The 13,509-nt window shown below is 45.5% G+C and overlaps 1 protein-coding gene across 4 annotated transcripts in view; it reads left to right on the forward strand.

Annotated features, from left to right (window-relative positions):
* WIZ (WIZ zinc finger) overlaps window positions 1–13,145 on the forward strand; it is a 93,849-nt gene extending 80,704 nt beyond the window's left edge. For 3 of the 4 annotated variants that reach the window (XM_073588768.1, XM_073588771.1, XM_073588769.1), the window contains 5 exons: window positions 1,480–1,833; window positions 2,718–3,548; window positions 3,658–4,014; window positions 4,332–4,521; window positions 8,451–13,145. In XM_073588768.1, the coding sequence (XP_073444869.1) occupies window positions 1,480–1,833; window positions 2,718–3,548; window positions 3,658–4,014; window positions 4,332–4,521; window positions 8,451–8,610 (1,892 nt within the window). In that variant the 3' untranslated portion in view covers window positions 8,611–13,145. The remainder of the gene's footprint in view (window positions 1–1,479; window positions 1,834–2,717; window positions 3,549–3,657; window positions 4,015–4,331; window positions 4,522–8,450) is intronic. The other variant, XM_073588770.1, reaches the window with a different exon arrangement.
* Window positions 13,146–13,509: the final 364 nt, after the last annotated feature.

Here is a 13,509-nt window from a genome sequence, read left to right on the forward strand (position 1 = left end):
AAGTCTCCGTACTGTTGGGAAAGCTCCCGATTTTGTTCTCAGGAACACGGACCCTGCTCTTTTTAGCATTAATGGCTATCCCGGAAGGCAGGGTAGGCTTAGGCTAGTTTCACACTAGCGTTTTTTGCCAGCAGCACATGCTGCCGCTAAGCCCCGCCCCCTGCCCGCCTCCTCCGGTCATCTCCGCCTAGTATCGCACACGGCTTTATGCGATCTGCACACCCTATCTTTAGCATAGGGTGCGCTAGTAGAATTTAGCGTGCGCTGCGCCCTTTTGATGGTGCGCCGAACGCACCATGTTGCATTTTGGCGCGCTCTGAGCACCGTCAAAAGGGCGTAGCGCACACTAAATTGTACTAGCGCACGGTCTGCGCACCCTATGCTAAAGATAGGGTGTGAGATCGCATGCAGCCGTGTGCGATACTAGGCGGAGATGACCGGAGGAGGCGGGTGGGGCTTAGCGGCGGGCACTGCTGGCAAAAAAACGCTAGTGTGAAACTAGCCTTAGACAGATCCCTGCCAAGAGTGTGGGCTGTCATTGGATTCATAAATGTCACCGACACTTGTCACAAGTCTTAATGAACCTCCATAAGATGTTCTTAGGTTTAGGGTCTCCTCAACACATGATTGCTGCCACCGCATCAATTCGCCCTGGAGGCATTGCAGTTGGCAATACAGCAAGCCGTTTTAATCATCTCCACCCCCAAGGTGCTAACCAGCCCCCAAAGCAAATCATTATGAACGTCTTCTACTCTTTGTAATCGTGGGTCTGTCTGATGGTTCGGATCTATAGACCTAATAGAAGGGATCAATCGCTCGAAGGTCACTTTACTTTCCAAGCCATAGAGCAGCTCCTACTTTACTTGACTATTTATATTAAGTGTTATAATACACTTCCCATTCAGTGACTGACTACCTGGAGGCAATCAATCGATCGCCAAGATGGACACGAGGTTGTATTGACCCCTGAAATTGGGCCATACCAACTTTTTGGGACAAGCTATTTAAGATGCTCTATAATATAGTGTGGAAGTCGTCAGTACAAGCATTAGATTTTGCAGTAATATTTTTTTTTTTTTTCTCGTTCTTGCACCCTGTCTTGCATGGCTTAAGCGATTACCTTGGTTTTACCCTTCAGTGCCTGCATGGCTTTCTCTGTTTTCTATGGTACTGATGCCGGAGAGGAGACTTGACGCTTTGCTTTGCTACTGACTAATGAATCTTTGTGCTTGTGGTGTCTTGTGTGGTGCACACCTCTGCTTCATACAGGTGGCTGTGGGTGATGTGGGCACTTCACACCCCTCTTATCATGGGAACCCAACTAATAGAAATGTGTAAATTATTGTGGACATCATGTTTTAATCAGCATAGGCTAAGCCGTCTGAGAATGTGGAAATCCTATTACTTATCCCATGCCCCCCTTTTTTATTTTTATTTTTTTTATGGCAATCATTTATTTGTCATCCCCTCCTTCCTCAGCCCCAAGTTCGGAAGAAGTCCGCTGCGAGTTCTGCGGCGAGTTCTTTGAGAACCGAAAGGGCCTGTCTAGCCACGCACGCTCCCACCTGCGCCAGATGGGCGTCACGGAGTGGCATGTCAACGGCTCACCCATCGACACCCTGAGGGAGATCTTGGCCACAGGGAACTGCCCCAGATCGGCCAACAGAATTGGAAGCCCCAACTCCTCGGACAAGCTCCTCTCGCATCGTCCTCCCTCTTCCCCTTCCAGACCCCACCCGTTCAGTGGGTTGTCTCCAACAATGCAACGCAAGCCTCAGCATCCCACCTTCACGGCCAGCGAGTGGCCTGCCGATCTGTCACCTCTGAATTTGTGTAAGTGGGCCGGTGATCTGCAAGCTCTACATGTACATTGCTTCGTCATCTTCATCGCTTCCCATATTGTCTGTTGCATTCATCTTTTAGTCCAGGTCCCTTCCTCTCTTTTGGGTTCAAGCTCATGATTTTGGTTTATTACCACCAGTTTAGAGATTTTTATAGGTGAAAAGTTTTAAGTTTTTTTTGTGTTCTTATTATGCTTTGAAAGTTAGAAGTCCTTTTTCTTAGTTCTTTTTTTTTCTTTTGAAGATGGGCAGGCTTTGTGTACTGTGCAGCTGAAGTGGCTTCTGATTTATATAGATTGTCTTTTGGGGTACTGTTGAAGATAGTTGTGGTCTATAATGCCAATTTTAGGGTGTTGGTTGACCCTATCGGAGCAATCAGTCAGGGAGAGGGAAGCAGAAAAGTCCTTGCATCGTGGCAACCCACCAAAAATTTGATATTGACTGATGCCAAACTTTTTGACTTTAGCAGAAAGTTTATTAATTTGCAAAAAATGTCTCTGCTGGACTTTATTTACCCACATATCCCCATTAGTAGCATCAATAAGGTTGTACAGTGTTTAGGGAAAGGTTCTGTCTTTCCATTGAAGCAATTTTTTTTCCATTTATTTCCCTTTTTTTTTATACTCCCTCTGATGGATGAATACGTTTTGGGGTGCATGTGTGTGTGCGTGTGTGGCAATCTGCCTGCTTTGTGTGAATAGTGGAGCTATTTGGCTATTGCTCCGTGTAATTTTTCCCTTTTTCAGTGTGATCCTTCTCATTTGCTTTTCCATTATTGAACTGTTTTTCTAGCTTCCTGCTTCACTTTTTTTTTTTTTTTTTTTTTTATTATTCCATCATCACTTCCTAAATTTTCATCCTTTTTCTGCTCTCCAGCTTCTCGGGCAGACCCCACCCGTGACATCCGCTGTGAGTTCTGCAATGAATTTTTTGAGAATCGCAAGGGACTGTCTAGCCATGCCCGCTCCCATCTACGCCAAATGGGCGTCACTGAATGGCACGTGAACGGTTCACCTATTGACACTTTGCGGGAAATTATACGCAAACGGCACCTGGTGCCGCAACAGCGGCAACTTACCATTAAAAAGGAACCTCGAGGAGATGATGAACCACCCAGTCCTTCACAAAGACTATCTCCCCTTGGGATTGGCTCTCAAGGAATGCCTCGAGATCTGTCAGTTTCCTCTCATGCGCGTCCTCCTAACAACTTCTTGTCTCCAATGCCAGCTAAAAGGCCATTGTCCCATGGACCAAGACAGCCCGATCCAAGGGGCTATGTGAGTATAGAGCCAAAACCTTGCAGTCAGGCTAAGTCTTACATGCAGGGAGAACCTAGGCCAAAAACTTACATTCAAGAAGACGGTAGGCCCAAGACGTACATTCAAAGTGATGGGAGACCCAAAACTTTTTTGCAAAGTGCTGAGGGGCAGCCAAAGACTTTCATTCACGAGGGAAGACCAAAGGGCTTCTTGACAGGAGATCACGGACCCAAGGCCTTTGTTCATGGAGAGCACAAACCGAAGGCTTTTTTGCAAGGTGAAGGTAGACCTAAGCCTTATCTTGGGGATGGAAAGCCCAAACACTTCATACATGTTGATGGCAAGCCCAAGGTTTATTCACCAGATGGCAAACCAAAAGCATACATCCAGACGGAGCTTCCATTCAAGGTGAAGGTGAAAGCATCTCCAGAGAAGACAGTGACATCGTGTAAGTAGAACATTTTATGAACTTGGTTCTCTGTTTTGTGTAATGTTGTCCTCTTCGTAATTTCCATTTTTTACCAACCCATGGCCTTTCCCTGCTTTTCCTACTGCAGTGGAAGCATGCTGTGAACTATGCGGGCTCTTCTTTGAAAACCGGAAGGCGCTCGCTAGCCATGCCCGAGCTCACCTTCGTCAGTTTGGAGTCACCGAGTGGTGTGTCAATGGATCCCCAATAGAAACACTACGTGAATGGATGAAGCAGCGGCCCCAAAAGGCCGGGGCTTATCTCAGCTATATACAAGGAGGGCGTCCCTACACCAAAAAGTTTAAGCGTGCTTTGCAATCACCAAAACCTGTATTATCTGAGAGGGAGAGTCCAGCTGTCATCCCTGGGAAGATGGTGGAAGCAGAACGGACTGTCAGCGCACAAGGAATTGCAGTTGAAAAGCCGTCAGATGCACATAGCCACAGTAAGTGCAAATATACGTGCTCCTTGCAACTTTTTGTTTTTTTAAATATCCTACACTTCTCTATAGAGCTCCTATGCTGACCTATATGACTCCATAGTAACAAGCTGTGTGCAGTTGTGCTTTTTCCATTTTCTCTAACATAAACACATTAGGGGCGAATAAGTGATAAAAAACAAGTCTGCAGGATCAGAGTCAGAAAACTCTTGGTCCAAACTGTTTATAAAGAACGAAAGTAAAAAACGTTGTTGGCCAGAGGTTAAAGAGATGAATAAACTGGGCGGTCTAGTAAAGTACTAACCTGTTCCTGCTTCCACCAGAAATCGAGAAACGTAATCCTAAGCCTGCTGAGATCCCACCTGCACGAGAGGACATAGTCTCTGAACATCCTTCCAAAACTGAGGAGTCACGACCACCCGTAAGAGCTCGTCCTGTGCCGTCTCTGGTGCCAAGACCCCCACAGACGTCCTTGGTCAAGTTCGTGGGGAATATTTACACGTTAAAATGCAGGTGAGGGGTCGGACTGTCTGCCATGCGTATACTGCTTGCTGCTTTTGGTGTCTTTGATGTAATGAATATCTCTCCTATGTGTAAAATTCTTCCCTTCGGCATGTGAACCTACATTATAGGTAGAGAAGGCAGAATGTTATGTGAGATCTACACGGATTTCCTGTCCTCTGCCCAATACTTGCTGAGTGCTCCTTCACATAATGAGAAGCTGCAGCTGCGCACCCCTCCTCTCCCTCCTCCAGCATCTGGAAACTGTATAAGACAGTTGTGTGAGGGACTGAGGAGAGGTGCCTGATTGTTTCCAAAAGCACGCGCGCAGGGACAGGGAAACTACAGGCTGCTGAAAGGTGAAGATGTCTTATTAAGGAGACGTGTCAACATTCATTTATCCACATCGCGACTTCACCCGTCCTTCAAACTGGCTGCTCCTCCTCACTAATGTGTGATATATAGGGAACGTCATTAGTTGGATTTATACAGTGTCTTGTAAAGCTTATCTATAGGCACAGCTGCATCCACTGGAATCTATTTTTTAGTGGTCCCGTAGACCCTCATCGAATATCTGTTGTTGGATTCGTGTGTCTTCCAGGCTTTGTCTCTCATCCTTTCCTATTGTTAAACATTGTTCCTACCACAAATTTTTCAGCCATGGTCTATCCCAATCATGCTAGGCAAATTTGTTTCCCCTTAATCAAGCCCTGTACTACCTGGACATTAACTCCTTTGCGCCGTAGCCCATTTTCGTTTATGCATTTGTTTTTCACTCCCCTTCTTCCCAGAGTCATAACTTTTTCATTTTTCAGTCAATATGGCCATGTGACGGCTTGTTTTTTTGCAGAACAAGTTGTACTTTTGAACGATACCATTGCTTTTACCATATTGTGTACTCAAAAATGGAAAAAAAATTCCAAGTGCGGTGAAATTGTAAAAAAAAAAAAAAAAGTGCAATCCCACACTTATTTTTTGGATTTTCTTTTCACTATGTTCACTAAATGCTAAAACTGACCTGCCATTATGATTCTCCAGGTCATTACTAGTTCATAGACACCAAACATGTCTAGGGTCTTTTTTTTTATCGAAGTGGTGAAAAAAATTCAAAACTTTGTTAAAAAAAAAAAAATTGCGCCATTTTCCGAGACCCGTAGCGTATCCATTTTTCATGATCTCTGGTTGGGTGAGTGATTATTTTTTGCGCTCAAAGCTGACATTTTTAATGATTCCATTTTGGTGCAGATACGATCTTTTGGTCGCCCGTTATTGCATTTTAGCGCAATGTTGAGGTGACCAAAGAAACGTAATTCTGGCGTTTTGAATTTTTTCTCTCGCTACACCTTTTAGCGATCAGGTTAATCCTTTTTTTGTGATCGGGCGATACTGAACGCGGCGATACCAAATATGTGTATGTTTGATATTTTTATTGTTTTACTTTGAACTAGCTGAAGAGCTGGTGCTGCCCGGGCATAGTAACTAACTACGGTTAGTTATAACAAATTATAATCTATATATATATATATATATATATATATATATATATATATATATATATATATATATATAATCTGAGTGTATAGCCCCGCCCACTCCGCATAGCCACAATGATTATAATATCCCACATCATCCCGTCAGCCAGAGCCACCGGACAATTACCACTAATATTCCCCATCATCCCGTCACAGCCGCCAGACTACTACCCCCTAATATCCCACATCATCCCGTCAGCCAGAACCACCGGACTATTACCCCTAATATCCAACATCATCCCGTCAGCCAGAGCCACCGGACTACTACCACAAATATCCCACATCATCCCGTCAGCCAGAGCCACCGGACTACTACCACTAATATCCCACATCATCCCGTCAGCCAGAGCCACCGGACTACTACCACTAATATCCCACATCATCCCGTCAGCCAGAACCACCGGACTATTACCCGTAATATCCCACATCATCCCGTCAGCCAGAACCACCGGACTATTACCCCTAATATCCCACATCATCCCGTCAGCCAGAGCCACCGGACTATTACCCCTAATATCCAACATCATCCCGTCAGCCACAGCCACCGGACTACTACCACAAATATCCCACATCATCCCGTCAGCCAGAGCCACCGGACTACTACCACTAATATCCCACATCATCCCGTCAGCCAGAACCACCGGACTATTACCCCTAATATCCCACATCATCCCGTCAGCCAGAACCACCGGACTATTACCCCTAATATCCCACATCATCCCGTCAGCCAGAGCCACCGGACTATTACCCCTAATATCCCACATCATCCCGTCAGCCAGAGCCACCGGACTATTACCCCTAATATCCCACATCATCCCGTCAGCCAGAGCCACCGGACTATTACCCCTAATATCCCACATCATCCCGTCAGCCAGAGCCACCGGACTATTACCCCTAATATCCAACATCATCCCGTCAGCCACAGCCACCGGACTACTACCACAAATATCCCACATCATCCCGTCAGCCAGAGCCACCGGACTACTACCACTAATATCCCACATCATCCCGTCAGCCAGAGCCACCAGACTACTACCACAAATATCCCACATCATCCCGTCAGTCTGGGGTCATAACTAGAGCGCTGAGTGGAATGGTCCTAACTTTCACACTGGGGATCCCTTTAAGAGAGGCCTGGTGTCAGAACCAGAGCGCTGAGTGAATTTGCCTTCACTTCCATACCGGGGATCCCTTTAAGAGAGCCTGGGGTCAGTACCAGAGCATTTGAAGGCAATTGCCCTGACTTCCATATGGGGGATCCCTTTAATAGAAGCCTGGGGTCAGAATCAGAGCGCTGAGGGATTTGCCCTGACTTCCATACCGGAGATCCCTTTAAGAGAGAAGATGTGCCTATGGGGATGGAGGATGTGTGATGGGTATATGGGCACGGGAGGGGGTGATTCATTTCTGTCGTGCTTTCTGCTGCTTTCTGGGGGGGGGGGGGGGGGTAGACAATGGCTGGGAACTTATGTTCCCAGGGATGCTAGATTTCACCCACCGTGTCAGTGTCTGCTGAGGTGTTGTCCAGTAGGAAAACTGTTGCTCATAGCAACCAATCGCAGCTCAGCCTCTTTTAAACAACTCTGGTAAAATGAAAGATGCTTTGTGATTGGTTGGTGATACACACACACACACACACACACACACACACACACACACACACACACACACACACACACACACACACACAGATAGATGGGGTGATTTGAGCTTTTGGTTTTCTTTTTTATAAAAAAAAAAAAAAAAAACTTTTTTTTTTTTTTCTTCTTTTGGCATGCTTCAATAGCCTCCATGGGAGGCTAGAAGCTGCCATAATCAGATCAGCTCTGCCACATAGAGGTGATGCTCAGATCGCCTCTATGTAGCAGAATGACAGCATTGCTATGAGCTCTGACCACAGGGTGGTGCTCATAGCAATCCGGCATCAACAACGATAGAGGTCTCAAGGAGACCTCTGGTTGTTATGCCGATGCATCGATGACCCCCGGTCATGTGACGGGGGTCAGCGTTGCGCGTATTTCCGACACGACGGCCGGAAGCGCTTGTTAAATGCTGCTGTCTGTTTGACAACGGCATTTAACTAGTTAATAGCCGCAGGCGGATCTCGATTCCGCCTGCGACTATTGCGGGCACATGTCAGCTGTTAAAAACAGCTGACATGTCCCTGCTATGAGGTGGGCTCACCGCCAGAGCCCACTTCAAAGGGGGAGATGCAGGTGCGTGTCGCAAAGGGGTTAACAAGCAATGCTATACAGCTGAGTTTTGCTGATGGGACTTAAAAGGCACCAATGCACGTTGCCCAAACTGTGGTGTTCCCCCTCAGTCCCGTCTGTATGGAGTCTTTATCTGTAGAACTGCTCAGTCAATATTGGTGAACACTAACATTTTCTTTCCTCTCCATCCCTTCAGGTTCTGTGATATCCAGTTTCAAGGTCCACTTTCCATCCAGGAGCAGTGGGTCCGTCACCTCCAGCATCACATTCTGGAAATGAACTTCTCTAAAGCCTCCAGCCCACCACACGCTCTTTCACCACCGGAGCCACAACCCGAGTCTGCCAAAGCTCAGTAACTCTGAGCCATCCACGTTGCATACATATCCAGCGGGCAATGGCGGCGTGCAATTCTTAACAACTCTGATGTGAATAGTACGACCCAATGAACCTTGTAAAGGAAGGGAAAGAATAGGAGGAATGGTCTGGGCTGTATGTAAAGAATACAGAAGCACCTTTTGTGGTTTTGCAGTATGTACAGAGAGGGGTGGAGAAGTGATCCTAGCTATGGGACTCTCTCTGTCATTGGAGAATGAAAGTTTTGTTGGACAGTACATTGTTTTTTTGTTTTTTTTTTTATATATATATTGCTGGTAAGTCATAAAACTCCCACTCCTTGGCCGCAGGCAGTGAATAATGTTTTATATTCATTACAAGGTGGAAGAATAAAGATGTGATCTGGGTGACGTCTATGATAGACAGGTGGTTACTGTCCCTTGGAAAGCTCCACTCCACAGGCTCATTTGATCATCCGTCACTTGAGGCTCCATTTTCCGTTTTTACCGCAGCAGTTCACTTTTTGTTTTCTGACCCTGATCTTGAAGTAAATTGTATCTCTGCCAATTGTGGAATGGAGATTACAGATCCTGGAGTAACGTGGCTGCTTTCTATAAGGTTTGCTCATGATGTAACTGAAGGGCTGGGTCTGTGACTACAGTTAGGTATTGTGTATGGCCCCCAACCCTGCTCCATGCTATCGCTGGAAAAGGATAGAGCTTGCGTCAGTGCTACTTTTATACAAATCTGCTTCGCACTCCTGTCATGCTCACCAAGGCGGCAATGTGTGCACATTTTAGAGATATTGCATACTTTTTTTTTTTTTTTTCCAAAATATTTTGCTATTTTTGTTGTCTTAATGTGTCTGGGGAAAAAAAGCAAACTTTGTAAAGCAGTCTCGTGCTGTTTTGCATATACAGCTCCTATTCAGACCTGTGTGACTCTGAGTATGTTAGGGTGCTTTCACATTGCATGTAGGCACCAGATCAGTGGCCCCATCAGGGCCTACGTTCAGACTTCTGCGCCAACGGAGCCATGGACTGTAATGGTGTTGGCAGAGCGAATGTGTGCTCTGCCGTGCATAATTTTTTTTGGAGTGTGCGCCTACAGTAGTAGACTGCTTCTGAGTGTCCGTGCCCCAAGTCTACTGCATCTGAGTGTCCGCCTCCAGTAGGTGTACACTCCTGAAAATGATGCACTACAGCACACACTCGCTCTGCCGGCACCACTACGGGCTGTGGCCCCCATTGGCGCAACTGTCTGAATCCCGTTTTGCAGCTTGTTTGGATGTAAGCCTCAACGAGTCCAAGGACTGTGTGCCAGAACGCAACGTGACAGCACGCAATGTGTAATGTATAGTCTGATCCTGCAGTCTGCGACCTCTACCAACTACGTAAGGTTATAGAGAAGACATATTATGCCAAAGTCAGCCTGTTCCCCTAACAGATGATATTGGGTAGGGCTTGACAATTTTGCTGAAAAATTAATCTTTTTTTTTTTTAGGACTGTTTAATAACATAGGGGAAGGGCACAGGGAGATGACAGGCATTTATTAAGGGCAGGGAGCAAAAGAGAAAAAGATATAGAAGGGGGACAGGTGATGGACTAGGAAAAACCATCTGGATGCAGGTGGTAAGCGAAACGATAACCCTCTTACACTCAGGAGGAGGACCAGATAACTTTAGAGCTGAGGAATAATGGAAGGGTGAGAGAAGATTTTATGGAGGTGTCACAACTATTTGCTGCTTTCCTAAGCTTTGCTCTGGCTGTTGGTGGGTTAATGCAGTCGGACTCTGTGTGACCTAGAACAACGGCCTCCGCCACACCTGGACCGTTCTGTCTAGCGTCCCCGATGACTAGACTGCTTTTGCTCAGGATTGAGCTGATCCGCTCATAAAGCTCGGCATCTCTCCTCCACCAATGAGAAGAAACAGCGATGCTGACCCTTCTGTTGTCAGGGGACACAGCCAGACTAGAGTTTGGCAGCGGTTTCTCCGGAGCCCTCAGCTGAGTGAATGCTGATGTATGTGGAGAGGTGGCTGCGCTCATTCAGCTGTCGGCCATCGTATACAGTGCTGGATCAGACCATACCTATTATGTCCTGGGAATCACTAAGAGATGGGTCTGCATAGGAGCTGTGTACACAATATTGGATTTAATAGTAGTAACAATTGAAAGATGGTGGAAAAACTGCGCATATAAGTATTGAATTAATCCATCAACTCTACCAGGGACTGCTGTGGATGGTGCCACGTCCCCAGTGATGTACCGTGCCCTACAACGTCTCACTATGGCTACTGAACAGTCATAGATGGCAACGTGCAAGCAACACCAGATTGCAGCTATGTCGCTCTTAATGCACAACCCCAGAACCATCCGTTCCACTACATTCATTTTTTTGTTTCTAAGAAAAAGTTAATAAGAAACCAAACTGTTAAATATAAAAGTGCATAAATTATTCTTGGTTTGTCCCTTTAGCGAACACACATGGTCGACTCACTAGCCTCAGGGGAAATGTTTTACTGACCAAAAACCAAGGTGCTGAATAGCAGAAAATGCACACAGTGGTGCGGCTGCCCAGAGTTGCGCACCCCCCCCGAGAGTCATGCACAGTACTCTCCTGTTATTGCGTGGGCGCCTCTCCTGCCCATGGGCACTTGCCTCTTTCCAGGCCCGGTGGTTGGGATTAGAGAGACATTATAAGATAAGCCATAGTAATCTGAATCAGACTTGTTGCCAGTGAGATGCAGCCTGATGGCTTCAGTGACAACATGTGGTTGAGTAGTGACCCTGCTGACAGAGGTAACATTGTCGCTGCTGGCAGTGATGGGAGTAATTGCGTTAGTACTTGCCTTGTCACTCCTCATGTCTTCCTTGTTTTGTTTTTCTTTACCTAAACATTTAGGTAGAGAGCCTCTTTTGGAATTGCGCTGAGGTTAGACTACATGATATGGTTATCCACCCGTCGCTGCAAAATTGTGGCATTGAAATAATCTGTGCTTTATGTCAATGCTGCGATTTACTGGTGACTTGCAGGTGACCGCATGTCTGTGTATTGCTACTCTGATCCTGCAGTAATATTGGGGTGGGCCTCAGAGTTGTAATCTGGCTAATACTGGAGGCAGCATGTTTGTTCTCCCGCTGTCTTCAGGAGCGCACCGCTCCCCTTCCTCCCAGCGCTCCTGAATTTTTGACAGGTCATGCTGGTGGCATGGCTGAACCGTTGGCCCGAGCTACTTTTCAATGATTTTTTTTTTCTGTAGAGGAGCGCAGGGGCTCAGAAACTGACCGGGGTCCAGTGACCATTGTCTTGAATACAGGCCACCTCTGATAAACCACAGAGGTGGCCTGTAGACTGTAAAATTAAGAATCCTTCCGTTCTTGAGAATAGAGTGGGTGTTTAATAAGAGGAGACTTGCAAAATTGCTTGTTTATTATTTTTTTTTTTTTTTTATAACAAACGCTTTATTATTGTGCCCATTTATGACAATTACTTTAAGCAAAAAAAATCCATTTGTAAACCCATAACATTCGTTTTACCTAGCAGTGGGTAACAAAACTCCAATTAAAATGATTGTATTTTCCAGGCCTGTATAATGGGGCAGAATCCTGTCTAACAAGCCCAGATTTTTTTTCCTTGGGGGCAGACGGCAATATCGGAGAAGCCGTGTGGGAAGCCATTACCGGCGATCGTTCGGTTGTACACATTGGGGCATGTGTCCTACAACCTATGGGGATAGTTACAGGGTGGCATGGCAAGGAGCCTATGTATATAATATATACGTTGTAATATTGTGGATGTATATCTTGTCACTACCCCCCCCCCCCCCCCCCTTATTTGGGGCATCACTTCTTGCGATTCTAGTTATTCTGTATTTTACACAATCGACATCCAAAATCCGTTGATCTTTTTCTATCCAAGGACTATTATAACTTCCCCTTCATATCTGAATGTGTTCACAACTTTCACAAAACTTTTTTTTTTTTTTTCACGTACCCCAATATGTAGTTGGGGGTGTATTGTAATTCTCCTCCTCGTGAATGTGGAGGGCTGTTATTTATTGGGGCTGTATCACCATGACATCGTTCCCTCCTCCCCGGGTCCCTAGTCTTTTGGGGGTATATACGGTATATAATTTCACTCCTGCTTTCTATCGTTTGTCTTCCACTGTTCCTAATCACTGGAAGCTGTTACAGAACATTTCCTTCTCGTGACTACAGGAGGGACGTCCTATTTCCCGCCATTGTGTATATTGTCTTATAGCGGGATGCCTACGCACCCACCTTATGATGTAGTTACTATATATAGGATTTGTTCTCCTTTCCACCCCATAAAATGGGGCTTTTCATACATTTTTATATATATTATTTTTTTTGTTTTGTTTTCTTTACCCTATTTGGAGCTGAAGACGACGGATGTGAAGCCATTTATCGCCTCCCGTACCTGTACTGTATGACATTCTTTGGTAACCTGCTGTTTTAATTTCCAGATTCAGTTCACTTTAATTTACTATGTTAATGTTTAGAATTTCAAGTAAAGCAATCAGTTTTTACCCTCCATGAGCCGTCTGGTTATTTTTAACTTAACCTAAATACATAGATTTTGCAGGTAGATATGGGTTTGCTCACAATACATACTCTGCATTGACGTGAAAATGTACTTTACTTTTAAAGGAAATCTGTTGGTAAGATTGGTAAGATCATACCCTAACCCTAACCCCCCCCCCCCCCCCCCCAAGCCAGCCACTTATATGGGTACACAGGTCTTTTAAATGTAAAAAAAAAAAATCAACACCTTTTATATCTTCTATCTGTTGCTGCATTCCTGAGAGATTAGTGTTTTTATTTACATACAAATGAGGTGGTAAGTGCTCTAGTCATGATGGAGCCACCTAAAGGAGGTATCCAGGACTTTTCAAAAA

This window comes from Dendrobates tinctorius, unplaced genomic scaffold (assembly GCF_039654945.1).
Source record: "Dendrobates tinctorius isolate UK_male_01 unplaced genomic scaffold, ASM3965494v1 ptg000104l, whole genome shotgun sequence".
In the NCBI taxonomy this organism is placed as follows: Eukaryota; Metazoa; Chordata; class Amphibia; order Anura; family Dendrobatidae; genus Dendrobates; species Dendrobates tinctorius.